The 27,949-nt window shown below is 54.4% G+C and overlaps 1 protein-coding gene across 1 annotated transcript; it reads right to left on the reverse strand.

Moving 5' to 3' along the window:
- Positions 1-712: 712 nt before the first annotated feature.
- On the reverse strand, positions 713-27,893 carry PYROXD2 (pyridine nucleotide-disulphide oxidoreductase domain 2). Its single transcript, XM_056120848.1, has 16 exons — positions 27,767-27,893; positions 24,360-24,379; positions 20,114-20,207; positions 19,959-20,032; positions 13,476-13,631; positions 12,377-12,530; positions 11,185-11,246; positions 10,996-11,093; positions 8,515-8,656; positions 8,047-8,181; positions 6,519-6,591; positions 6,268-6,424; positions 5,087-5,241; positions 4,070-4,176; positions 1,826-1,946; positions 713-789 (listed from the first exon to the last, which is right to left on the reverse strand). The coding sequence occupies exons 1-16, from the start codon at positions 27,891-27,893 to the stop codon at positions 713-715; spliced, it is 1,752 nt and encodes a 583-aa protein (XP_055976823.1).
- Between the last annotated feature and the right edge of the window lie 56 nt (positions 27,894-27,949).

Below are 27,949 nucleotides of genomic sequence, written 5' to 3' on the forward strand. Positions count from 1 at the left end.
ACCTACAATGTTTCTCAGTTTGGAGTGTCTGCAGAGAATATTAGTGAAGCTGTGGAACTGACCCCTTGGCATGGCTGCAGAAGTGAGATGTGGGTGTGTGTGCCCTGGCTTTGGCAGGGCAGCCACATGGCCTGCCCTATCTCAAGGGCACCCCATAGTTTTCAGCCAGAGGAATTGGTGTGTCCATGAATTCTGGTTGCTTTGCTTGCACCTCCTCAGAGATTTACTGACTCTGGTAGCCCTGACAGCTTGCGAGGCCAAGCATTATTCAGATCCACGGCCCTGTGAGCGACTTTGGGGGTCTCTGGGGAATTGGGTCTTAAATTTTTCTTTCCATTTTCTAGGTATGTGACAGTGGTATGTGGACCTCATCAGGAAAGCCCTGCATGAGCTGGTGGTAGGGTCCGGCTAGACGGGTGGGGATCATGCATAAGCCAACGTGTTGGTCTAACAGACTGTTTGGAGCTGATGTGAGGCTGCTAAGCATCCCGAACAAATGTACCCACCTGTTAATACACTATCATGTGTGACTACATAGGAACTTACATAACGACTACGTATTACCCGTTCCCCTAATACACAGAAAAACACGCAGGCGATCTACATGAAACATTCTTTTTAATTAAACAAAGCTCGTTTATTCATGAACTCATGGGTGCAAGGTTGACAAGCTCTAAATGTCACTTGTCTGTTTCTTTTAAGACACAGCTGTTCAGGATGACATGTTCTTGAGGTCCTGAAAAACCACGTGGGCTGAGTTGCGTCCAGCAGCTCCCATGACACCTCCTCCTGGAAGGGAACCGCCGAGGAACCAAAGCTTCCTCCACTCCCAGATCCCTCTCCCAGGGTGCAGGCAGGGCCAGGGCTCAGAGGAACCACCCAGTGGAGCAGCAGCCTGAAGGGAGGAACTGGGCCCTGGACTGCAGTGAAGCTGATCTGGGCTCCCTTCCTTGTTCCTGTATACTCATCTATACTCTGGGGGAGGGTTGGCAGTTGGCGGCACAGTCCAAACAGTCAGAGAGCACATGTGCCACGTGACCACAAGACTCTAAGCAAGTGAACTAAAGGGGAGGGAGGGAGGGAGGGAGGGAGGGAGGGAGGGAGGGAGAGAGAGAGAGAGAGAATGTGTGTGTGCAAGAGAAAGAAAAAGAGAAAGAAAGAAAGAAGAAAGGAAGGAAGGAAGGAGGGAGGGAGGGAGGGAGGGAGGGAAGGAAGGAAGGGAAAAAGAAAGGGAGGGAGGGAGGAAGGAAGGAAAGGGAGAAAGGAGGGAAAGAGGGAGCGAGGGAGGGAAGGAAGGAAGGAAGGAAGGAAGGAAGGAAGGAAGGAAGGAAGGAAGGAAGAGAGGGAGGATGGATCAATTCCTTGCAGAAAGGCTGAAGAGTCTGGGTAATCCCCAAACCCTGCTCATGGACCTGCCAACCTGGGTTCCATCCCCAGCACCACATATGGTCCCCACCACCATGCCCTAGAGTAATCCCTGAGCACTGATGGGAGTCCCCCACCCCACCCTCTTTTTCCAATCTATCTTAAAAGGTGTCGCTGATCCTGTTCTGAAGTACAGGTGGGGATTTACTTAGAGGCAGGACTCTGGAGAGCCAAACTGGAATGTGCAGAGCTCCCTCCCTGTGCTGGCCCTCAGACTGTGAAAAGGGCTGAGGCAGCCGGCAGAGGCCAGCAGGAATTCCTGCAGTCGGGCACCAAGAGTTCTGAAACCGGAGGGGACCGGCCTGTCTGGGCTGATGTCTCGCTCACTGATATCCCGCCAGCTCTCTGAGAGCCTCCGGCTACCAGCAACCTCCCGGGAGTGGGGCCCCAGCTCACTCACCAGGATGGGCCCCACTTCCGCAGAGGTACAGGCCGGGGAGAGGGCAGCGGTAGATGGAGTGCAGGGGCACGGGGCGGGTGAAGTAGAGCTGGTCCAAGGCCATGGCACCGTGGAATATGTTCTGGGGAGGAGAGGCCCAGGAGCATCAGCCTAGGAGCATCCCTGCTGGGCTTTCTCCCCGCACTCCCAAACAAGTCTCCTTCTGGGTGGCTTGGAGCGGGGAGAGAGAATGGATACGTGTCTTAGGGTCAGGATGGACTTGCCCAGAGGCCTTTGGGAGGTGAAGAAAGAGCATGTGGAACAGGAGGGAAGGCATTACGGAGATCTCAGAGGTTTTGTAGTGGTCTATGGATTCTCCCACTCTCTCACAATTAAGAGAAATTGGCTTTGATTGATTCTTGGCGCCCTATTTCCTTGGTTAAGATGCCCCAAGATATTGGAGTGGTGGGGAAGCTCCAGTTGGGGGATCCCAGAAAAAGCAGTTGAGGCCCTGAGCTGAGGTCCTCATTAGCCCAGAGCAGAGAGCCGGAGGAGACTTGGGGGCAGGAGGCGTGTGCGTGGGACAGGAAGACAGCTTCTCTGGATGTCCCCACAGGGGCACCTTCCTGTGGTTCCATCCATGGGCCTGGCCTGGCCTGTTCCCTTCCGCAAGTTCCTGATGCCCTGGATGACACCTCTCACCTCACCACTGGGCAGGGTCCTTTACCTCTCTCCTCCCTGGGCCTCTGTGTCCACACTGTTTCCGAGGGTTTCCCAGTCACTGGCTGGACCTTCCACACCCAACCATTTATTTCCCTGCCCACAGTCTGGTCAACTGGATTTGGACTTGTATCACCCAGTAAAAATGTGGTGTGAGATATGTGTTTTGTTGAGATTTTCAGTAGCCTGTGAAAGGGGCCCAGGAAATAGTTGAAATGGATGGACAATATCTCTTACAAGTCCCATATTTGATCCCCGGCACCACACGTTCGCCATCCCTCCCAGATGTGACCTTGGTTGACCCAGCTCCTCGGAGCCAGGCAGCATGACTGGGAGTGGCCCTCAGACCCCTCCCCACCAAGCACCACTGGGTGCGGGGGTGGTCATCCCTTCAGACTTAATGAGTCTCCAGGATCTATATGTTCTAAAGCTTTTTTTGTTTGTTTTCTTTGGGGGCTTTGGGGCCACACCCAGTGATGCTGGGGGTTCCATTCCTGGCTTGGTGCTCAGGAGCGATCCCTAGCGGGTCTTGGGAGACAGTATGTCGTGCTGGGGATTGGAACTAGGTACAGTTGCATGCAAGACAATCTCCTTAAACCCTGTACTATATCCTCAGCCCCATGTCCTATTTACTGAGCTATCATTAAGACAGAACAGTCTACTGGTTTTAGTATGCATGTTATTTTAGCTATCAAGTAATAATTAGCCGTGCAGTGGGAATATGGAGAAATGATGACCACAAGCTTAGTGACAATCTCAATGGTGACACCTCACCATTGAGAACTTTTAAGAGCTACTTGCAGAGCAACAGCATGATGTTGTTATAATATGTCACCTATAATACAATGTTTTATTTAACCCTGTAGGCAAAATTTATGGTCATTTTAACAGGTAACCAACCTACCAATCACCGACAAGACATTTAACCTTGACTCCATGTTAAGTCGGCAGGTCCCACGCACACACCTGCCCCTGGCCACAGGAGCCAGCTGTCTGCTGTGCTGGGCCTGACCTCCCAACTGCTTCATTGGCCTCTCATCTCATCAGTGTCTGATCAAGAGAAGTTGAAGAACTTGCTGCCTGGCAGAGCACAGCTCTCTCTGAAGAAAGTTGGCAGGAGAGGCTGGCAGGGCTAACCAAGTGGCTGGGTCCTTCCAGGTGGCCCTCTCAGCATTGCTCTCTCCAGCTTCCCACCCCCAGTCCTCCTACTGACCACACCACTGTAACCGTCCCCACCGTGTTTTCTGCCTCAGTCTTCCCTTCCTGATGCATTCAGGGAATGGAGGGAAGAGAGAGAGAGAGAGAGAGAGAGAGAGAGAGAGAGAGAGAGAGAGAGAGAGCCCAGAACGCTGGGCTGGAGATAGAATAGGGCGCTCACCTTGCATGTGGCCTATCCAGGTTCAATCTCCTGAGTACTGTTAGGAGTAATTCCTGAGCTCAAATCCAGGAATGACCCCTGAGCATCACTGAGTGTGGCCTCAAAACAAAACATAAGGTGGGGTGCAGGAGGAGACCGTGATGAAGAATCCCTGGGTGTATACTCACCCCTCCAGGAAGCCCAAAGATTCTCTCCAGGTCAGGAGGTGTGAGGATGTCTCTGCCCAGCACGGAGCTCTTAAAGCCAGGGGCGTAGGTCTCTACACAGTCAAACACTGGGCGCCCACAGCAGGAAACAGGTGGTACAGGGGCAGAAGTGGCATCGGGGTTGAACAATGTGATTACACTATTCCCTTTAAATAGGTTGGTTATCTGCATAAGCAAATTCTGTCTCAATAGCAAGAGCAAAGTGAACCACACCCAGGCAGAAAATTCGGGGTGAAGGCCTACGCGTCTCAGGGCTAGACCAGAGCCCTGCTCACCTCTCCTCCTTGCTCCAACCCTAAACACAAACTTCATTGTCTTCTCCAGCCAGATAAACCTTTCTTTGCCTCAATGTTTGGCTCAAACTCTTCCTTTAGCTTGAAATGCCCTTTGTTGCCTTATCAACTCTAACTCATCCTTTAAAACCCAGCTCGAAATGTCCCTTCTGGGATTGGAGTGATAGTACAGTGGACAGGGTGTTAGCCTCACACACGGCCAAGCTGGGTTTGATCCCCAACATGGCATAGGGTCCCCTGAGCACTATCAAGAGTGATCCCTGAACCCAGGGACAGGAGTAAGCCCTGAGCACTGCACTGCTGGGTGTCCTGTCCCCCTCCACCACCCCACCCTACACACACACACACACACACACACACACACACACACACACCACCTCCCAAAAAAGTCTCTTCCTTTAGAAAATTTAGGAACCACTCTTCTCTGGCCTCACAGCTTTTCGCTCCCACAGCATAGCACATTCCATGCTTGCTGTCATTCCTAATCTCCCCACTGGAGTATGAGGACTGTGAGGGTAGAACTGTGTTCTGTCTTTCTCATCCCCCTGCCTGGCTCCAGCTGGCATTCACTGAGCTGGTGCTGATGTGGGTTCTTTCTCCATTGCCAGGCACAGATCCTGCTGAGCCTGAATGAGGAGAGGGGACAGGTCCAGCCGTCACTCCGGATACCAGCGTCTCCCGTTACCTTTGTCTGCGTACGCGTTCCTCTCCTGCTCGTCCCAGGCTTTGCCTCCTGCCAGCGTGTAGGGCGTGTACTGAGTGAAGAGGGAGATCACGTGGCAGCCAGGGGGAGCCAGGGTGGGGTCCAGCGAGGAAGGGATGCAGAGCTCAATCATGGGCCTGCAACCAACACAAGGCGAGGGCGGGTCAGGTCTGAAGCCTGCAGCAGCCCAAGGGAAGTGGTTGTGGACGTTGAGGGCCTGGAGCGGGTGAGACCAAGGCCAGGCCAATGAGCTCTGAAAGCAGTGGACAGTCCGTAGAGCACAGTTCTAGCCACCGCTGAGGCATTGTAGACCCCTCCTAGATTCTCCCTGACTGGGCTTCCAGATCTGGGGGCTCTCAGTGCCACCTATCTTCCTCAATGTGTGGTCTGTGCTCCTCCTCTTCCACTCCACGGACTGTGCTCTTGCCAGGTCTTCTGGCACTCGCCTTCTGGACGGGTGATGGGGCCGGGCCTAAGGCAGTTACTGCTCAGGGGCAGGTTTTAATTAGCCTTCCTGGTGGATAATGCCTCCTGCAGAGCCACCAAAACAGAGCCCTGGGATGCCAGACACTCCACAGAAGAGTCCCCTGCCCTCTGGGGATGGGGGAGGTAAGTTCTGAGCTAAGTTCTTTCTGAGTGGCTTTTTCCCGGGAGTTCGTTTTTCCTATCTTCCAGCACCATCGTCATTCAAGGCCTTGACAAAGGAATGCAGGGCTGGAGCTATAGCAAAGTGGGTAGGGCATTTGCCTTGCATGTGGCTGACCCGGGTTCGATTCCCAGCATCCCATATGGTCCCCTGAACACCGCCAGGAGTAATTCCTGAGTGCATGAGCTAGGAATAACCCCTGTGCATTGCTGGGTGTGACCCTCCCCCCAAAATAAAGGAATGCTCCCACATCCCTTACTGGCAAAGCTTTATCAGAACTAGATGTTCAGCCAAAAGGACCCAAGCCTGCAAGCCTGGTCTCCCCTAAATCTCCTTCAACCCCCACTGCTTGGCCATGCGAGCATCCCAGATGCTCCCCTGCTCAGATTCCCACCTGAGTTGCCCATGGTATCCTGAGTACTTCCACCCACATTCTGGAGGTAGAGGCTGCCACTGGTATGTCTGGGCAATGGTTACTCCCATCCCAGCCTACATGGGAGGCTTTCCGGAGACCCACCTGCTGGAAGGGCGGCCACCCGCAGCATCCTCAAAGGCCTGGTGGAGGAGGTGGGTGTCTTCACAGTTCAGGTGGATGGAGCACTGGTGGTGAGGCAGTGGCTGGCCGCCAGCAGCGTTAGGGGCTGCCAGGAAGCTAGGGAGTCTGTCGACGGCCACTGAAGACCGAGGAGCAGGGTCAAGGCCCAGCGTTGGGAATGTCCCCCTTAGCTCAGGTCTCACGAGAGAGCTCTGGGTTCCGGCGCTGCTTACCGTTGATCTTGGTGACTGGTGACTGCGTGTCCAGTTGGGAGATGCTCTCCACAAAGTCCTCGGGAAGCCACGTCTGGAAGGAGAAGTTCCCACCTGGCCTCAGGCTAGTTGGGGCTCTCAGGTAGGGCCCAGCCGCCTTCCTCCCCTGTTCACGCTGGTTCCTCACCCTGCATCTCTGGAACACTCCTCCAGCCTTCAGAACTCAGCCAGATCCCTTCCGCTGGGAAGCCCTCCTGGTCCCCAAATGGCTCAGCGCTAACCATTCCTTCCTCCTGCTCCACCCGCTGTCCCGATAGGACACGGCCCACATCATGTCCTGCTTTGGATCCAGCCAGTGGTCTGAGGGTCTCAGTTTCCTCTGGCCTAAAAATCCTGGGAAATGACCAGTCCCCCCCATTGCCTTAATCTAATACTTTTCAGCATATGCTTATGGAATTGTATGAACACAATAACTCTGAAAGAGGTGCTTTGAACCCAGGGAGTTTTTGGGGTCTGCCCCCACACACAATTGTCTTGTTTTGTAGGACATAGAAAGTGTGGTCGGTTGTGAATCTTCGCCCATCCCTGCCCATGCCCTTTGGTAACACCCTTCTGTATGACTTGGGGCTGGACTATGTGAGCATATGCAGTGAGACCACTTCTAGTGACCCAGGGAGAAGGAGCCTGTCTCAGGCAGACCTGGTTTGCTTCTCTCCTCTGCCAGACCCTGAGCACATGCCTGAATCATTGAGCTGGAAGACAGAGACACGGAGCTGAACAGACTCATCCCAGCAGAAAACAAGGTCACCATGGCTGCAGCCAGTCAGCCCCCCTGAGCAAACCCATGGAGGCAGGAAGATGCATGAGGGAACCCAGAAAAGCAGGACTTAGGTACGAGCAACTGAATTTTGTGGCTCTGGATACTATATCAGACACAGTATGGACGGTGTGTGCTTATCAGGCAGCACTCCCGGGGCCACAGGTAACTGATAACAGGCCAAGACTTGGTCAAAAGGGGGACATCTGGGGAGCAGGAAAGCCAGAGAAAACCTTCTGGGGGGATGGAGCGATAGTACAGCAGGTAGGGCATTTGCCTTGCACGTGGCCGACCTGGGTTCGATTCCCAGCAACCCATATGGTCCCCCAAGCACCACCAAGAGTAATTACTGAGTGCAGAAGTAAGCCCTGAGAATCACCAGCTGTGACCCAAAAAGAAAAAAGAGAGAGAAAGAAAGAAAGAAAGAAAGAAAGAAAGAAAGAAAGAAAGAAAACATTCTGGGCTGAAAGTCAGAGCTGGATTTCAGTTCTGGCTCTGCCTGGGTTATAGCCGAGGCACCACACATGTCCAGCCCCGTCTCCCTCTCCCCCCATGACACTGCTCTCCCTGTTGACCACCCGCCTGTCAGGGAAGGAACCACTGCTTGGATTCCCCCCTCGGGGATGTGGCATACATCTGCCATGCTTCTGGTCCTGGCTCCCTGAGCACTCCCCCACCCACACTTTCCACCTCTGTCTTGGCAGGTATCTGACCCCCGGTGCTGGGACTCACCTGGGGTGTCAGCTTCAGGAAGGTAGTCTGTGGCGAGGCGTTGGACAGGACCACCTTGCTCCTCACCTCTGTGCCATCCTGCAGCACGACTCCGTGTGCGCGCCCTCCACTGTCCACCTGCACCGAGGCCACTGTCTGGAGGCCACAGGAGGGACAACCCAGAAAACACGTGGAAGGCAAACCTAGGTTGCACCTTGGGGGGGTCCCACTACCTGCGCCGACACCTCTTCCCCAATCCCATGGGGGTAGCTGCACTGTGGGGCTCAGTCTGAGAGTAGCTGAGGGATGGGGCTTTCAGTGGTCAGAGGACCTGGACCCTGGCTGGTGGCTGTCCAACTACTAACCACTATAGAGACTTGGCTGTGAGCCCTGCTGTGCCAGGGACCCCCAATCCTGGGACTAGGGGGGTCCTTCCTTCACTCTTGGGGTCCTTCCAGTTACTGGGGTACAATTAGAGGGAATGCTCACCTTTGAAGTGAAGATACTTGCTCCATATGCCGTGGCCGACTTGGCAATGGCATCCGAGAGGGCCCCCATGCCACCCTGGACGTAGCCCCAGGCCCCAGGCACCCCCTCAAGGCCCCCCATCACATGATGCAGCAGCACATACCTGGGGAGGGACCAGAGCCCGAGGCTGGAGGGGCACTTCTGGTCTCCAGGTTTCCTGGCCAAGTGCTCCTTCAGCCAACCTCCCGACGGGGACTCTTAGAGGGTCCAGCTCTGCCTTCTCCTCCCCCCAGTCACATGCCTGCACTGTGACTGGGAGGAAGAGGACCCACAGTGCTCCAGCCTCCCTGACTCCTTCAGCCCCACCTGAGGTGCCCTCGCATCTCCTAGCAGTTGTTTTCGAGACAGCACCTTAGACTCGTTCCCTTTCCCCATCTCCCGGTCCTCTTTCTGCCTGAGTCATCTCCAGTGAGGATGTCTTCCCTTTCCAGCAGATACCTGGGCATCCCCATACCCCTACTTCTCCCCGCCACCCACTCCCTCCAATCACTGACTGTCCCCCTCACCCCCGCCCCAACCTGCATCCTATGTCCTTGCTGCCCCCGTAGGAGCTTCTCCCAGCCCACTCCTACACCTCAGACAGCCCAGCCGAGTGCTCCTGATGTGCCCACCTTCTCCCACACCGCCTCCATGCAGACCCCCCCCCCCCTTCATGCCAGAGGATCCTGGTCTCCCTCAAAGCCCAGCTCTACTCCGGCCATGTCTCCTGTCATCTATGCACTTGGCAGCCAGTGCCCAATGCTCCTGCTTGTCCATCAGCCTCATCCTCGAAGTGCTCACCCTCCAGCCCCGAACTCCCACCCAGCCATGCCTGCCCTCCCTCCCTCTTCCCTCATGCAGTGCATTCCTCCATCCCTAGTCTCTTCCTGATGCAATCTCTCTTCCTCACTTTCCCTGTTTATTGCCCCGAACCAGCCCTGTTGCCGGCACCCCAAATTCACGAGCTGCTCTGGGTTCCTCTCATTAGGGTCTCTGCTCCCTTCCCTACCCACCCTCAGCACTCAGCACGGGCTGGTGCTCCATCAATGTCCATCGAAGGAACTAATGAGGAAGCAAATAACTTCAAAGACCATTTCAGACAAGGCAGGGGCCTCTGAGAGACCCATGGAGGGAAGAATGAGAAGCTCAGCTGGGAGATCCCAGTTGGCAGGTTGATCACACACATTTGCCCAAGGAATAGAAATTTGCCAACGTCTGCCTTTCCCATGGCCCTGAGGACTTTGGGAAGCTTTAAGAGTGCTGAGACCATCCAATGGGGTGCTTGGTTCCCACAGAGAAAAGCCACACTGACAACCTCTAGCTGCATCTTCTGATACACTGGAAATGGTCCAACCCTCAGCAAGATCCTTTGAATGCAACACACGTGCATACACACATGCACACATAGGCATACAAAGGCACACATGCATGCCCACATATACACACACTCATGCACACGTGTGCATGCACATACATACATACTCTACATGTGCACACACACACTCCTCCTTATAGGTGCATGTACAGTCAGATCACAAGCGTTCTCTGTGCCTGGCTGGCCCGCTTGGCACAGTCTAAAGGCAGCCTGAAAGGGCCTGGACAGCTGCAGATCCCACAGCTCAAGGGGCAAAGGGGCTTCAAGGGAAGCAAGAGACAGGAGGAACAGAGAGAGAGAGAGAGAGACAGACAGAGGGAGAGGGAGAGGGAGAGAGACAGAGGGAGGGAGGGAGGGAGGGAGGGAGGGAGGAGGGAGGGAGGGAGGGAGGGAGGAAGGAGGACAGAAAGAGGGAGGGAGAGGGAGAGAGAGGAGAGAGAGAGGAGAGAGAGGGGGAGAGAGAGAAGAGAGACAGAGACAGAGTCAGAGACATAGAGGGAAGGAGGGATTGGGAGAGGGAGGGAGAGAGAGAGGTAGAGAGAGACAGAGAGGGAGAGAAGGAGAGGGAGAGGGAGAGAGGGAGGGAGAAAGAGAGAGGAGAGAGAGACAGAGAGGGAGAGAAGGAGAGGCAGAAAGAGAGAGAGGGGAGAGAGAGGAGAGAGACAGAAACAGAGAGACAGAGAGAGACAGAGACATAGAGGGAGGGAGGGAGAGAGATAGAGATAGAGAGGGAGAGAGGGAGAGGGAGAGAGGGAGGAAGAGGGAGAGAGGGAAAGAGAAGAAAGAGAGAGAGAGAGAGAGAGAGAGAGAGAGAGAGAGAGAGGAAAGTGGGGAGAAGCTCTGAGAGGTGGGGTTGAGGTGAGGGAGGAGCTTTCCTGAGTGGGATTCAGGGGCTATGAAGAACTATTTGTGGGGGCGGGGGTGTCAGATTCTGGGCTGGCATTCAGCTGTGCTACTCCCAGTTGCATGTGTAGGCACCGGGGGGCCATCCCCAAACCCAACACTCAGATGTGCACTGAGGGTCCACAGGCTTGGAGCTCTGGGTTCTGCACCCAGCTCGCAGGAGGATGGGGATCACGCTCACTCACCCGCTCCCCGGGGTGCGGGGGCTCAGCATGGCTCCGATCACCGCGTCTGTGGCCAGGGTCGCTTTGAGAGGCTCAGACTCGAACCACTGATCCAGCACCTGGAGAGCAAAGCAGCCAGGCGAGGGCTGGGGGCTGTGGGCAAGGGGACCCTGCCCTGGGGGTCTGGCCTGAGGCTGGGGACCCCCTCACCTTGGTAATTGGAGCTGTGAGGACCTGGTAGTACTGGGGCAGCTGGGTTCCCAGGATGCGGCCTACAAGAGACAGACCTGAAACTGAACAGAGCTCGCTCCAACCCCAGGAAGCTCCGTGAGGGTTAAGCGACACGCGAGAGCTGTAGGCTCCCTGAATACAATCAAGCTTCGCACATTAATTTGGGGGAAATATCGACCCGCTCATTATTAGCCCCTCACTTTTTTTTTAATGGAGGAGTATTGTTATTTATTCAGCCATTGACTAGGCTGATTGAATTGGGCATGAACTGTGCCTTACTCTTTTTTTTCTTTTTTATACATTTATGTATTGAATCACCATGAGAGCAGTTACAAAGCTTTTGGGTTTAAGTCTCAGTCATACAATGATGAAACACCTGTTCCTTCACCCGTGTCCATTTTCTACCACGAAAAGCCCCAGTATAACCCCCATCCCACACCCTCCCCCTACCTATGGAAGCCCCTCACTCTGAAATCTGTCATATCAGTGCCTTGGGAGGCAGCAGGTAGAGGATCCATATTCCCGACACCCTTCAGACCATCCCTGTGGAGAGCTGGGCTCAGGCCTGAGGAGTCATGATCACTCCCAACAACAGCCCAGGTCTCACCTCGGATTGTTCAGGTGAGGACGGACCTCTATTTCTCTCCTAGGGCTTCTCTGGTACCACAACAGGATGCCCAGGAGATTCCAGGGGACACCCAGAGATGCACCACCCAGAAGTTAACATCCACCAAAGGAAGTGAGACATGGGGGCACCTGTGAGCAGTGTAGGCTATACCCGATGAGCCGCTGCCCCTCATCCCTTTCTTCACTCGGGAATGGTTCTTGTGTCCTCTCCAGGGGACTCCGAGAGGGTCCCTGCAGGGCCCAGCAACTCCATCCCCCGTGGTGGCCAATACAGAGTCACAGCCTGGCTCTGACTCCTCTCTCCGGCTTTACCGCTTTTCCTGGTAAATGACCCTTCAAGATGACCACTGGCACATCCAAACCTCTGCCTCTGTCTGGGGGGTGGCGAGCCCTGGGTGAGACTTTCTCAGTAAAATGCTCTGGGCCGTGGCTCATAATTCAGCACAGTTGGTGGCTGTGTTGGGGGCTTCGGGGTTTTGTCCAGTCGTGGAGGACACAGGTTCCGCTCACTGAAAGTCCCTCTTAGCCCTGTATGTGGACCCACCTGCCTGCAGCAGCGGTCGAAGGGTGGATAGAGACTTGAGTCTTTGCAGGAGGGGGCCCTGCTGAAAGGCCCCCGGGTCCACAGGGGGTGAGTCCAGCAGGGGGTCCACTGCCAATGCCAAGCGGTGCATGAACGTCTCATAGCTGGGAAAGACCTGGAACAGAACCCGAGTGGGGGCCCGGAGCCTAGTCTCCCCCCAGGTCGTGCCCCTTCCCTGCATTCTGCTCTGCACGGCACCCCCGAAGGTCTGCGGTCCCTCCCAGCCCAGCCCTGGTGGTGCCCGGCGCTGGCTGTGCCCAGCTAAGTGTAAGTCTGTGCAGGTATCAGCATCAGGAGGTAGGGGAGATCCTGGGCATCTGGGCACTCCCGGGCAGAGGCAGGGCTGAGAGAGGTTAACAGTGGCCGGTACCTAAGGCCAGCCATGAGCAATGGCGAGCACCCTAGGGTGTGGGTGCTGAGGTCGGCCAGAAGGGCACATCACAATTCTGCCTCCGCCCCAACTTGCCATATATTGTGGCTGAAAGCGAGACCTTGGCCCTGTTTTGCTCATGCCAGCTCTTCTTTTTCTGGCGGAGGGGGAGGTTGGCACAGGGTCTTCATTCCTGGATCTGTGCTTGGGGGACCATGGGGTGCCTGGACCTGAATGTGGGTCGACCACATGTGAGGCAGTAGGCTCCCCCCAAACCCTGTGCACCCCCATGGCCTCCATACTCTCTCCCCATCCTTGTTGACGGCTCTCTCTTGGCCTGCCCATCTCCCACAGCCTCTGCAGTGCTCCCCCATCAGCACTCCCCACAGGATCTTTTCTGATGGCTGGTTACAACCTGCAAGCTTCTTTCACTGTCTGGGGCATGGGAGCAAGGAGGTCCTGTACACACCAAGGCCTTGACTCTCTTCTCAGCCCACAGCACTTCATTTCTTGATCTGTCTACACACACTTAGGTTATATATATAGAGAGAGTGTCCACAGGTTGTAATCTGTGTCCTTCATCCTCTTCCCAGTGCCTGATCTCAGAGGCTGGCACAGGGCACAGCCCTCCACAGGGCCCGTCCGGGCTGGCAAGGAAGGAGGAGGCTGGGGTGGCACTGCTCTCCCTACCTGGGCATCCTTCTGGGAGAACTGGGCGATCTGACGCTGGTTTTCTTCCATGTCTGTGCCCAGCAGAAGGGACCTGGGTGCCTTGTTCCCTGCACCCCCTTCCAGCATGGGGGTGAAAGAATAGGGATCCCGGAGATGGAGCTTCAGCCCATGTTTCTGTGGAACACAAATAGCACAATCTACGTTTAGTGGGACTGGTGGCCTCTCCCATGGACCTCGTGTTTGCGTGACCGTTTCGGTTCCTCTATTCAGGTTCCCAAGGCGAGTGGCCCTGGCTTGGGTTGTTTCAGTGTGAGTATAAAAATATCTCTTGCCCAGGACCCCTATGGCAATCATATCAGAGGATGCCAAACCATACCACACACCACACGCCACTCCATCCCACACCACACTATTGGTGTGCCATACTATACAATACCACATCACACTATACCACACTATCCTAATATGACACAATATGCACCACACACACCATGCCACACCACACTATACCACACCAAAATATTGATATACCATACTGTAAATACCATACTACACAATACTGTACCACACTATGCCAATAGCACACAATATACAGCACACCATACCACACCGCACCACACCCCAACCATACCATACCACACTATACCACACCACACTATTGATATACCATATATACAACACCACACCACACTATACCATACTACACTATCCTAACAGTACACAATACACACCACCACACCATACCACTCGAAACCATACCAACACACCACACCATAACACACCATGCACCATACTATACTAGACATACAACACAAGCCACACCATACTACACTATGCCACACCATCACCATACCACACTAAACAACACTATACCACACCACACATCATACCATATCATATTACACCACACTATACCACTACACTGCAATACCACAATACACCCATACCACATCACTACAAACCGCCTCATAGCACACACCATACCCTGCTGTGCCATCCCAAACCACACCATACCATCCAATACCATCCCATCCCACCCCACCCCACCCCAACCCAACCCACCTCAACCCACGCACTATGCAACCTTGTGCTAATCAGGGTACTAAAATCTCCCCTAAGCACCTCCTAACAATCCATCACATATAGCATCCTCATTGTGCAAATGCAGCGACAGAAGCTCAGAGCAGTGAAGTACCTTTTCCAAGGTCACATTGGAGGTGAATATGGTTTCAAGAGCGCATCTCTGTGACTCCAGAGCCCTGGCTCTCGGCACTAGTCTGTAAGTGCCTCCACTCCAGAAATAAATAATTAACATTCAGAAAGACACGAAAGAAACGTTTATGTGAAAATCCATACTTACAAGGTAGATAAATTATTCACATTAAAATATTGTATTTACTTTGTGGATTCATTTACTCCAGGGTCGTTTTAAATGGAGATTCCCTTGGTGCATTTAAAAAATGATTTGATATACAAATATTTGACTAGCACACAGAACTTTCCAAGTGCACATCCCGGTCTTTAAAGGAGGTACAGCTCCAGCTCCTCCTCCTCCTCCTCCTCCTCCTCCTCCTCCTCCTCCTCCTCCTCCTCCTCCTCCTCCTCTTCCTCCTCCTTCTCCTCCTCCTCCTCTTCCTCCTCCTCCTCCTCCTCCTCTTCCTCCTCCTCCTCCTCCTCCTCCTCTTCCTCCTCCTCCTCCTCCTCCTCCTCCTCCTCCTCTTCCTCCTCCTCCTCCTTCTCCTCTTCCTGTCACCCTGGAGATGCTCAGGTGTCATTCCTGGCTCTGCACTCCAGAATCACTCCTGGTGGTGCTCTAAGGACCATATGGGATGCCCAGGGATTGAAAACCATGTTGACCGCATGCAAAGCAATAGCCCTACCCACTGTACTATCGCTCTGACCCCCAGGACCCCCCCTTTTTTTTTAAAAGCACTTGATTGAAGCATGATTGACACACAAAGAGCTGTCCATACTTAAACAAAAACTACTTGGAGAATTTGACCACAGCGCCTTCATTCCCCAGGTACGTGGCGCACTGTCTGACTTCTTGTAGGTCTCTGCTCAGATGTTTTCTTTTTAGCAAGGCTTCCCCTGACCCCCACCCCTTGCCCAATTACTCTGCTTTATTGTTATGGGGTACAGATCATCTCCTGTCTGCTTTCACACGCTGTGCCCCCTTCTCCACTGGGGCAAATATAAGCTCTTTGTGGCCAGGGGCCTGGTCTTGTTTGTGCTGTGGGTCCAGCACTTGGATGCAGTGAAATCAGCAAATGCATGAAGATGGAATAAACGAGCCTTCATTGCAAACCCCCTCCCGCTGATCGTAGATTTGCTCGAGCGGGCCCAGTAACGTCTCCATTGGAGACTTTGTTGTTACTGTGTCTGGCATATCGAATACTCTCGGTAGCTTGCTGGGCTCTCCGAGAGGGGCGGAGGAATCGAACTCGGGTCGGCCATGTTGGCCGCGTGTAAGGCGAACGCCCTACCGCTGTGCTATCGCTCCAGCCCATTGCAAACCAGGCACAGTTACAGAAACGAGATGTGTCTGTGGAAGTTCTAGAATAACACAAGGAAACCAAAGAGTTTTCCAAGAGTCATAGCTGAAGTTTCCCAAACTGGAGGCACTCCAGATGGCAGGAAGTCCCCGGTTGGACACTCTGGGGAGACAAATCCAAACACTAGCTGGGGCTGGGGCTGGAAGGCTCTTGGGTCTTTGAAGACTGAGATGGGGCATTCTGACACTGAAGTGGGGGGAATTTTTACTGAGTCGGGGCTATCCCCTGACTTCCGAGAACTCCCTCTCTGGGAAGCCTCTGCAGTTCCTGTCCCCCTTGGCATCCCATGTCTTGCCAAGTCTCACCAGCCCTGCTTGTCTCCATCTTTGCCACTTCTAAGCCCACGCTGCCCCCTTGTGAACCAAGGCCCCAGCTCCCTCTCTCGCCTGTGACCCATGACCTGCAACCCTGCCTGTCTTCCCCCGAAGCCTGTACCTGTGTATACTGATCAGTCAGGAAGCCACAAATCCCTTTGCTCCACTCCCTGACGCAGCCTCTCTACCTGCTCCCCACTGCGCTCAGGACAGAACCAGGCCCTTTGTCTCATGGGTGTGAGCCTGCCTCTGCCTGCTCCTGCCTCCTCCACCCTTCCCTCAGGCCAGCCACTGCCCTCCTGCTCGGCCACCCTGACCTTCCTTCCACCTGTGCTTCTCCACAGGAATCCGGCCAGGCAGAGTGACTTGCTGGCACTTGAACATCAGCTGAAGTGTTACCTCTGCAGGAAGCCTTCCTGGTCAGTTTCTTCCCTTCACCCAAGCAGCCTTTCTCGAGATCTCTTACTAGGAGCTGAGGCCCTACTTCCCCGCAGCCTCTGCCTATTTATTGGAAACTCTCACTGAATAAAGGCATCAATAACCAGCTCCAGCCCAGGGGGCTAGATCCAGGGGAGGCTGGGGCTCTCCTTCTCTATTGCAGCCTCATTTTTCTCTACTCCCAAACAGGAGCAATGAGAGGCACTGACAATTATTGTCTACTGGCCATGCCCCAGGTTAAGCATTAATAATTACCAGGCCTAATAATTAATAGCCGTGCTAATAATTCGTGAACATACTAATGCCACAGTGGAAGGTCCTGATGAGGAAGATGAGGAAGATGATGAGGAAGATGAGGAAGATGAGGTTCTAGGAGGAAGAAGATGAAGAAGATGATGAGGAAGAAGAGGAAGATGAGGTTCTAGGAGGAAGAAGATGAAGAAGATGATGAGGAAGAAGATGAGGAAGATGATGAGGAAGATGAGGAAGATGATGTTCTAGGAGGCCAAGTTATATACTGGGAAGGCAGTGGCATGTGGACCCTACCCCAGGCTCCTGATCTCAGACCCTGGCTGGAAATTCAGGAGGGCTAGTGTCTGGGACCCCCATTCGCTGAGAGGGCAAAGTGCTGGTGGCATGTGGGGCTCAGCAGGGTTCTAGGGTGCCTGGGGCAGCAATCTGGGCTCTAGAACCAGGAGGAGGAGTCCCTGACACCTGCTTAGGTCCTCTGCGAACCTCCGTTCCTCATCACGAGAAGCAGACAGGCAGGCAAAACCCAAGTCATAGAGCAGTAAGTCACATTGAATCCCCTAGCTCAGGAGGTCAGAGCCATAGTCCAGCAGGTAGGGTGCTTGCCTCACTCACAAGCGCCCTACCCGCTACTACCGCAGGTTCGATTCCCAGCATCTCATACGTTTCCCTGAGCCCCATCAGGAGTAATTCCTGAGCGTAGAGCCAGGAGTAAGTTCTGAGCATCATCAGGTGTGACCCCCTTCCCTGTCCTCCAACAAAGCAAAGCAAAACAAATAAATCCTGTAGCTGAAACTTGTCATGGATACAAATAAATGTTCTGGGGGCTCGACCATAGACGGCAGACTGGAATATGTGCTATGCCTGGAATATGTGCTATGCCTGCAGGAGACAGAGTCTACCCCCAGTATGGACCCCTGAGCCTGGGTTAGAGGGTAAGGGGAGGAGAGTGCTCAGCACACAGCTGAGGGTCCTGAGGGTACCTAGCACCCCTTATATGGATCTCCAAACAAATAATAATAAAATAATAATAATAAACATAATAATAGTAATACTTTTTAGAACATTAATTATTTTAGAAAATAATATTAACGGAGTTGGCCTCCTACAGTTGCCCTAAGTCACCCCTGTCTTTGGAAACTGGGGCTCCATTCTGGAAACCGGGCAGCTGGGTGATCAGGCAGCAGGGCCAGAGAAGCCAGACCGTACACTTACTCTCTCTTGAGAGCTTCTAGGGAAAGATGCTGTGATAAAGACCATTTTCAAATGAGCCACATATTTTATGGAAAGAAAAGAATCACTGAGGTTAGAGCAATAGTACAGCAGGTAGGGTGCTTGGCTTGCACCCATATGGTCCCCAGAGCCCAGCAGGAGTGATCTCTGAGCACAGAGTCAGGAGTAAAAGCACCTCTGGATATAGCAACACCCCTATCCCCCCACCCAAATAAAAGAAAAAATAATCAAGTGAGAATTTCTGTTCTGCGATTCTTAGTTTTCATAAGAATGGTTTCTCCAGAGAAGGGCCTCACCCAAACCCTAACACACACACTTACACACACACGCACACACACACACACATACACGCACGCACTCATATACATACACCCATACCCACACACATGCACACACGCACGCACACATGCACACACATACACCCACACATATATATATACACACACATACATATGCCCATGCATGCAAGCACACATGCATTCACACATGCACACACATATACCCCCACACATGCACACACATATATACATACACCCACGCACACTCACGTACACACATGCACACACACATACACCCACACACACGTACACACGCACGCACACACAAGCACACACATGCACCGCCACACATATATGCACACATGCATGCACATACACATGCACATGCATGCACACATATACATATGCCCACACACAAGTGCACATACACACATGCACACACACACACACTTTTGCCTGCATGCATTACATTTCTCAAATGCCTTCAGCTGCTGCGTGGTATGATCTGGACTGACAGCCAAGGGCCATTCTCAGACCTCAGTGGCCCTCTGAGGGGCAGCTTCCTCTCTCCTCACTGCTGCTGACTCTAAGGGGCTCCTGAACTATTTCTTCTGGAGATGTGTAGTTCAGAGACCCACTGGGCCTGGGTCAGTGAAAGCAGCCAAACAGCTGTGACTGGCAGCTGAGCAACTTGCTAAACTTCTACCCACCCCCTTGAAGCCAAGGGCTGTGTGGTCTCTTGCACGAAGCCACTGTCTCTCGGTGGTGGGTGGCACCGGCCCGGGCAGACACCTGCTCTGGTGGTGGGATCCATGCTAGAGGCAGTGGGACTGGGGAAGGTGAATGGAACCTGCAGGGCAGGGGGCTGAGCTGGGCAAGTCAGTGGACCCCCTGAAGCAGGGTCTCAGAGCCCCGGGAAGACGCTGTGGAGGGAGGAGGGCATGGCCTTAGGCTCTGGCTTCCTGCTCAGGCTGCCGAGAGCGGGAACAGGATGGGAGTTTAATGAGGTCAGGCACGAGGCTCGGTCCTGAGGCAGCTTTGGCAGCCCAGAGACTCTGGGCTCCAGGCAGGCTCCTTGGAGTCAAGGCAGACAGAGGAGGCAAGGAAGGAAGTTGGGGGGGGGGGGGTGTCTGGGAGCAGCACCAGTGGCCAAGCAGGGGACAGGCAGGCCTGCAGTGCAGGAGGAGTGCGGTGACCTACGCATGGCAAAGCTCGCTCCTGAACAGGCTTGACCTCTAGAGAAGACATGAGGTGGGATGAGCCCCTTCTGGACAGGCCAGCGAGATGCTGGGAAGAGAGAGAACCGGGGGCCACTGAGCCATGTGATGGAGCCACTGAGTCACGGAACAGGGCCTTCGCAAGGACAGGGATGCAGCGACCCACACAGATGCGCGCGCCGTCTGGCCAGGGGCAGAGGGGCCCCGGGGGCTCTACCTTCAGCTCCAGGTCCTTGTAGATCTGAGGTCTCAGCAGGGAGAGGAGGTAGGACGCTCGGGAGAACTTGAACCCTGAAAACAATCCAGTGAAGTGTCACCTGAGGTCACCCGGGGTGGCCCCTGCCGCCCCCTCCACCAGCTCCTGGGGCTCACCTGGGATGATCTCCTCCGTGACAGCTGCGCCCCCGACCAGGTGGCGCCTCTCAAACACCGCAGTGCTGACCCCCAGTCTCTGCAGGTACGCCGCCTGAGGGCACATGGGGCTCGGATCCCCCAGGCATGCTCAGGGTCCCTCCCCCTCTCCCTCCCATACATTCCCCCTCTCCCAGGGGTCTTTGTTTGCCTGGTTTGGGGTCACACCCGATGGTCCTCAGGGCCTAATCCTGGCCCTGTGCTCAGAGATGATGTCTGGTTGTTGGGAGCCTGTGCTAGTTAATATTAAGAAAGTTATTGTCCCGGGGACGTGTTGTCTAAAGGCTGGTTTATTAGAAACCATTGTCTTGGGGTTAGACTATCTAAGGGCTGACTTTCTTGTTTTTTCTAGCGGGCTCTTTCCCCATTCTTGGGGCAGAACATGTTGCTAAGGTGTATCAATATATAACCAAGGAAAATATCATGGAAACTACGTAACTATAGAAAACCATCATTGACGTCTAGAAGCCCAGTTGATTCTAAACCTGAACATTCCTGGATATTTTTCCAAAGTCTATTTCCTTCTAGAGACCTATATAAGTCTGTTGCTTATCGATTCTCAAAAAATTAGAAATTGAGCTCCCATTTGACCCAGCAATACCACTCCTGGGAATATATCCCAGAGAGGCAAAAATGTATAGTCGAAGTGACATCTGCACTTGTTTGTTCATTGCAGCACTCTTTACAATAGCCAGAATCTGGAAAAAACCTGAGTGCCCGAGAACAGATGACTGATTAAAGAAACTTTGGTACATTTACACAGTGGAGTACTATGTAGCTGTTAGAAAAGGCGAAGTCATGAAATTTACATACAAGTGGTATACATGGGAAGTATCATGTTAAGCGAAATGACTCAGAAAGGGATAGACATAGAAAGATTGCATTCATCTGGGGAACATAAAGTAACAAAATAGGAGACTAACACCCAAGAATGGCCAAGATTAGTACCAGGAATGTTACTCCATGGCTTGGAGGCCAGCCACACATGCTAGGGGAAAAGGGAGCCCAGCTAGAGAAGGGAGCACCAAATAAAGGGTGTTGGGAGGATCCTCCCAGGATGGGAGATGCATGCTGAAAGTAGACTATAGACCAAACATGATTGCCATTCACTGCCTCTCTTGCAAACCACACCCAAAAGGAGAGAGAGAACAGAAGGGAATGCCCTGCCACGGAGGCAGGGTGGGATGGGGGGTGGGGGGTGGGAGGGATACTGGGATCCGTGGTGGTGGAGAATGGGCACTGGCGGAGGGTTGGGTACTCGATCATCGTATAACTGAAATCCAAGCACAAACATTTCTAAGTCTTAAAAAGAAAAAAGTCTGTTGCTTGTTCAATAAAGACGCCGCATGAGCATTGCTTGTCCTCCTCACCCCATTGCCCTTCTCCCTCCGCCTCGGGAGACCCTGTTCGACTTAGCCGACCTCGTTGCCGGGAGGGGGGGGGACATGTGTGGTCCACAGGAAACAATCCTGATCCATTGGCCTCGGGTTTCCTCCCATGGAGTCCTGGGGCTGATGCTAACAATACCCCACTCTGCCTGCCTCCTGGGGTACCGAGAGAGAGAGCACTGACTGAGCTGGTCCCTAAGACGGACTCGCTCTGGACCCCAACGTGCGCCCAGGAGACCGAGTGTGACGAGAATGCAGCTTTGCTCTGGGGAATCAGCGGGCACCAGGTTTCGCTTGTGTTTGTTTTGGCACTTGGTGAGAAATCAATAGATGCCAATAAACTTCTGTGAATGACACTGGCTGCCAGACCTGGATGAGTCCCTCTGTCCTCCCCTCCACTCCAGCTCTGCCACCGTCTGGGACCATAGGAGTGGTCAGACATTAGGGAGTCAACTCAGGTTCAGCACTTGTGGGCATGAGGCCCTGGGCTCTCTCTCTGGTGCCACAGTAAATTCATAAAGTAAAACTTCACTTGGCGGCTGGAGCACATGGCTGGCTGCCGAGGGGCCAAGGCTAATTCCTGGTCCTTCTGGGGGTGGCCCTGGTGGCCCCCAGCATAGCTGGGCCTGAACATACCAATCATAGTTCACCTCCGTGCAATCCCTGAGAGTTTCCCCCACCAGAGCCCCCATGGAATAAACCAAGTTCACTTGTTGACTACTCTGTGGTAGAGGCTGACCGCAGCATCGCATCTCATCTGCTGAGCCCTGGACGCAGGCATGAGGCTGCCTCCCGTTTCACAGATGGGCACACTGAGGCTCAGTGAGGCCCAGCCGGCCTCAAGCTCACGGCGCTGATGGGCAGGGTGCGGGGTGCTGAGCTCGCCATTCTGGCTCAGGGTGTGTCCCGATGAGTCCTCCCTGAGAGGAAGAGCAGAGAGCTGCGCACTCCGAGGGGAGGCCGGGGGCAGAGCAAGCCCATACCATGGTCTTGGTCCAACGCAGAGCAGGAAGCAAGGGCCAGAGGGAGAGACCAGAACTGGAGCCAGTGGCTGCCTCCCCTCTGCCCTCTCTCTGAGCTCCCTCTGCACCTCAGACTCAGGGAGACCCCCAGAGCAGCTCCCTGCTCTCTCTCATGGCTGTGCTAAAGCGACCCCCCACTTTGAACTCCCCCATTCTCATCCGGGTCCCTAGTCACACACAGGTTCCTCTGCCACCTCCATCTGTCCCAGACGCCCTGTTGTCTGCTTGTGGGGAAGGCTCTCCCCAGCCCATCACCTAAAAGGGTTCCTGGGGCTTCAGCTGGGGGCAGTGATCCCGAGTGCCTCGGGGGCTTCCAGGATTCACCCCACCTCTGAGCAAAGCTTCCTAGGCCAGAGGCCCGAAGCACAGAGGCCCGCTCGGTCTGTTGCCCAGACTGATGACCCGTCCATGCCTTCAGGATGGAGCAGGGGAAGCTGGGAGACATAACGTGCTTGTAGGCAGTTAGTGTGATATTCTGGATATAATCTAAGTTACGGATTCCAGGTAATACACCTATAGAACATATACGTCATAGAGTATTTATATACATGCATATAGTAGTATATATTAGTGTATCTGCTTATTCTAATATCTTTTAATATATATTCCAAGTATATTTGATATATATTGATACCTTGATATTTTTACATGAATGATGCTTTCTTTCTTTTTTTTTTTTTTTTGACTTTTGGGGTCATTCCTGGTGATACTCAGGGATTCCTCCTGCCTCTGCACTCAGGAATCACTCCTAGCATTGGTCGGGGGACCGTATGGAATGCCAGGGATCAAACCCGGGCTGGCCCCGTGCAAAGCAAACACCTTACCCACTGTACTATTACTCTAGCCCTGAATGATGCTTTCTATTAAAGACAAATGTCTTTTATTTGGGGGAGCCATGCCCAGTGAGTTCAGGGACCACTTCTGACAGTGCTCTGGGGACCCGATGGGACACCAGAGGTGTGGACCTGGGTCAGAGGCCCTACACTTTATTTATTTGTTTTATTTTAGGGTCCTGCCTGGCTGTGCCCAGGGCTCACTCCTGGAGGGGCACAAGGGACCACGTGTGATCTCTGGGGGTTGAACCAGGGTCAGGGGCATGCCAGGCAAGGGCCCTACCCTCTGTACCATCTCTCCCCCTCAAGCTCAATGTCCTGAGTGACAGATTGGCTGAGCAACCTGTCAGGATGTTAAGGAAAATGGACAGGCTTGGCAATCTGGCAGCTTAGCATGTGCTTTTCTGAGTCCCTGGCACCGAGACTGATAGCTGCTGCTGCCTGAGGGGTACCCCGGGTGTGTGGTGTGGCTGGCCACCCTCTGGCATACTCCAGGCCTCTGCGGGTTTAGGTATGGCCTCAGGCCCGCCCCACTGGCTCCACTGGGACTAGCAGAGGAGCAGCAGGTAGGGCCTGGTGCCTTTGTATCACACGCTGCCTCCTGTGTCCGGGGCTCCCTTTGTGCCTGGAGCTGCTGGCTGCCTAGACACCCCCTCCCCCAACTGTGAGGCGTCCGGGGGCCTCACCCAGCCCAGAACTTGGACCCCTGGCTCTGCAGTCTCCAGTTCACCCCTGGCTCATGACCTCCTCCTGAAAGCTCCTTGATCCTCACAAGGTCATGGGGATCCCTCAGGCAGCAGGGGAGGGCCCTCCTCATTCCTGAGGGGTACACCCCACCTCACCCCCTGGCCACAGGTCAGGGGGGTCTGTGTCTGTCCCTCCCCGTCCTGTCCCCTGGGGCCTCCGCATGCCACCCCAGAGCCTCCCGCAGGGCCAGGTTGAGAAGTTTGGAGTGGGGACTCACCGCCACCAGCCCGTTGTGACCTGTAATGAGATGGGGAAGGGGGGAAGCACAGCTGGTCAGCAGGTGGACACATACCCGGAGCAGTGAGGTCACCCCTCCCAGGCTCCTGGCCCCTGAAGAGCCTGGAGGGCAGCAGAAACACGGGGACTCCCTGTCCAACAGCTGGATGAGGGAACAGCCTTTAACTCTGGGTCTCTGTGAGGCCAGTCAGGGTCAACAGGTGTGGCCTGTAGCTCCTGGCTTGACGGAGAGGCCAGAAGGAGCCCAGAGTTCCCCAGAGCATCCTTTTGTGGACTTCCTTGGGGTTCCTGGGGGTGAGGGGAAGGACCATCCATCACCCTTCACTTGGCCTTGGCTGGAAAGACAGCAGAGAAGGGGTGAGGCCACTGAGCACCCCACCAGCCGTGTGGGCGTGGCCACTGTAGACCCAGAGGCTTATTTTTTCTGTTTGTTTTTGTTTCTTTTGTTTGTTTGTTTTGGAGTCACACCCAGCAATGCACAGGGGTTACTCCTGGCTCATACACTCAGGAATTACTCCTGGCGGTGCTCAGGGGACCATATGGGACACAGGGGATTGAACCCGGGTCAGCAGCGTGCAAGGCAAGTGCCCTACCCGCTGTGCTATCGCTCCAGTCCCCCTAGACCTAGAGGCTCGATCCATCTGGTTTGTCTTGGTCAAGCCCCACTCTGGCCAGGAAGAGCAGGAGAGTGGGGATGGAGAGGAAGGGAGTTTGGCTTCACTGTGTGCCACAAAGAAGAGGCTTGGGGGGAGGGGCGGCCAAATAGTTCTCTTCTATAAAGAGGGGAGCTTCCCACCCACCCTTGGTTAAGAGCGGAGCTCGGGGTCCCCAGTTTTTGCTCACAGCCCATCAGGAGTGGGGACCTCCGGGCTGAGCTTGGATCGCACTGGGAGGTCAAGGAGAAAAGGTCCAGATCCCTCTTCAGTGTTGACTTAGCAGGAGGGGATCCCCAGCTTCAGGGCTGACAGGACCCCCAGACTGAGCTGAGCTATCCTACTCTCTGGACAATGGTGGCAGCTGGCCACTAGCTGGGTGAGGGGTGGAGGGGATGTTGGTGTGGCTTCCTTCCTTCTTCAGAGGTAGCTGCCCATAGCTCTATCCTCTGAAGTCGCGGGCTCAGTGGACTCAAGGCTCCCCTATATTGGGCTGAGCTGGCTGGGCCTTCCTGACCTCAGTTCTTCACCAACTCCCCATAGCAGAGTTCTCACAACCGTTTTGGACCCGGCTCCCAGAAGTAACCCCACTTTATATCGTAACCGCTCACACACTCACATCTAATTATCTCTCAGGAGTCAGAATTTGGTGAGCTGACAGTAGACCCTGAGGAAGGCGTATTTGGCCGTATTTCAAATTTTCTTTTCTTTTGTTTTGGCCACAGCCCATGGAACTCAGGGCTTGCTCCTGGCTCTGCACTCAGGCAGGGCTCAGGGAACCAAATGAGGTGCCAGATATCAAACCTGGGTTGGTTGTGTGCAAGGCAAGTGCCCTACCCTCTGTGCTATTCCTCCATCCCTGGATTTAGATCTTCAAAGCTGACTTGCATGCTATTTCACATACTTTGGATCCTTCTCATTAAAGAGCTTTGGAGTCGTGCTATATAGGCCACGTGAGCAGACTGTATCTCTCCTCAGATTAAAGGCTAAAGTTTCCCCCTAGAGCTGCTATTTTTTGGGGGGAAAGTGGGGCAGAGAGCCTTTTCAGCTACCCAAAGCCTCCAGCCCCACCATCTGCCACAGGTGCCGGAGGCCTGGCGTGTTTCAGAACCACTGGGACAGATGTAAGACTCCTGACCTGGTGGCCTTGCTCAGAGCACTGTCTATTTGCTAAAATTAACCCAGGCTTCCAGGCACTGGGGCCAGTTTGCGCAGGTCTAGACACAAACAGGCCTCACCCAACAAAGCCAAGGGACCGGCAACCTGGGCTCTTCTCTCCCCAGCTGCGCCGTCTTCTCCCAGGCCCCGAGTGCTCCCCGGCTGCTGTTGGCTCCCTCCCTGCCCTCCCCCTACTGAAGGGGCTCATTAAAGGCGCTGCCTGTTTAGCTGATCTTTGGGGGTCCCCAGGCCCAGACCTGTTGGAGGACTCTTAGAAGAAGATGCCCTGATCATTGGGTCCTCATGGTGTGGGCTAGAGGGGCCTGGATCAGAGCATCTTGGTATGGAGGGGGGACATGTGGTGACCTCTGGGGGGGGGGGGGAGTGTCACCTTCTAGCCTCAGCACCTTAGTCACCAGCATCTGGAACTGGCCTACGAGCTGACCTCCCAGGTCACTGCAGCAGATTTAGTCAGAAGACTCACCAGGCCCATCTCACAGGAGGCTCCCTGGAAGGACTGTGGCTTCATCCTATGCCTTTAGTGTGTGTCAGGGGGCTCCCCTGTGTCAGGGGTCATTCCTGGTGACACTTAGCCCAGCAGCCTGGGTTCATGTGGTGGAATGTGGTGACTGGGATTGAATTTGGGGTGGGGGTGGGGGGGCGTTTGCAACTGCCAGGCATGAGCCCAGCCCTTTGAGGCTGCTCTCTGTCCCCTCTAAGTGAAAGAGGAAATAAAATCACCAAACAAGGATAATTCCAGAACTCTCCTCACTGGTCAACTTCAGCCACAGGCTGGCTATTGAGTGTTGGCAGAAATCACACTCAGGGTCCATGGGCTCCCTGCAGTTCAGAGCATACATGGATGTACGCATGTCTGTTGGAAAACTGTGAGCTTTACTCTTTAGCTTTGGTATCCGCACGAGCCTCCAGCATGTGAACACTCACACGTGCCCCCGCAGAGCCGGCTGTTTAAACATTCACCTGCACGCAGCTGCTCAGAGCATGCACTGAAGCGAGAAAGCGCTGCTCTAAGGCCGAGGGATAAGCCCCTCCCGCCCCTCCACAGGCCCCTTGGAAGTGTCGCAGGAAACTGAGAAGACTGGGGGTGGGGGGTTTGGTGCTGTCTGCAGCCTTCTATACGCAGATGAGCCCAGCACAGCACAGCGGAGCCCCCAGACTCATAAGGAGGTGACAGCCCCCATTGGCATGAATTTCCAGTTCCACGTCTGTCTCTCTGTCACCCCTTTGGGGAGCACACCATCCTGGGTGCCCTATGTCAAAGTGATGGTGGGCCCTGGGAGTCCGCCAGCTCTCCCAGGTCTCACACTCCTCCTGCCCAGCCCCCAAGTCTTCCAAGAATGTGGCTGCCACTAGCTGACTTGGCAGGAGACGCCCCAGGAACCAGCCCCCAAGACCTCCCCAGTCAAGTCTTCCCAGAGAGGCAGAGGCCCCAGAACCTGCCCGGGAGCCCAGGCGGGAGCCTGGGCCCCGGACCCCAGTTCCCTAGCCCCAGGGCTGTCTAGAGGAGGAGGGAGGCCAGGAAGGGTCCTGCCCACGGCAGGCTCGGCCGCTTTACCTGCTCCAATCACCACAGCGTCGTACTCGGGCTTCGGGTGGGCCCTGGCCTCCGAGTGGGTGCGTCTCCCAACGGGGCGAAAGGAGGCACCCAGGCCTCTGCAGAGGCCCCAGCCACTTGCCGCCATCTCTATGGGGGACAAGGCCAGGGGTTTCCTTGCTCCGGGTTATCTGTGTGGCCGGG

Source organism: Sorex fumeus, unplaced genomic scaffold (assembly GCF_029834395.1).
Source record: "Sorex fumeus unplaced genomic scaffold, SorFum_2.1 ptg000043l, whole genome shotgun sequence".
In the NCBI taxonomy this organism is placed as follows: Eukaryota; Metazoa; Chordata; class Mammalia; order Eulipotyphla; family Soricidae; genus Sorex; species Sorex fumeus.

Excerpts from the sequence above, each read along its gene's own strand:
- PYROXD2 (XM_056120848.1), bottom strand. The coding sequence starts at position 27,893 with ATGGCGGCAAGTGGCTGGGGCCTCTGCAGAGGCCTGGGTGCCTCCTTT. Across the intron at positions 11,094-11,184 it reads TCACAGCTCCAATTACCAAG|GTGCTGGATCAGTGGTTCGA; the intron begins GTGAGGGGGTCC and ends TTTGCTCTCCAG. Across the intron at positions 790-1,825 it reads CGGAAGTGGGGCCCATCCTG|GAGGAGGTGTCATGGGAGCT; the intron begins GTGAGTGAGCTG and ends GTTCCCTTCCAG.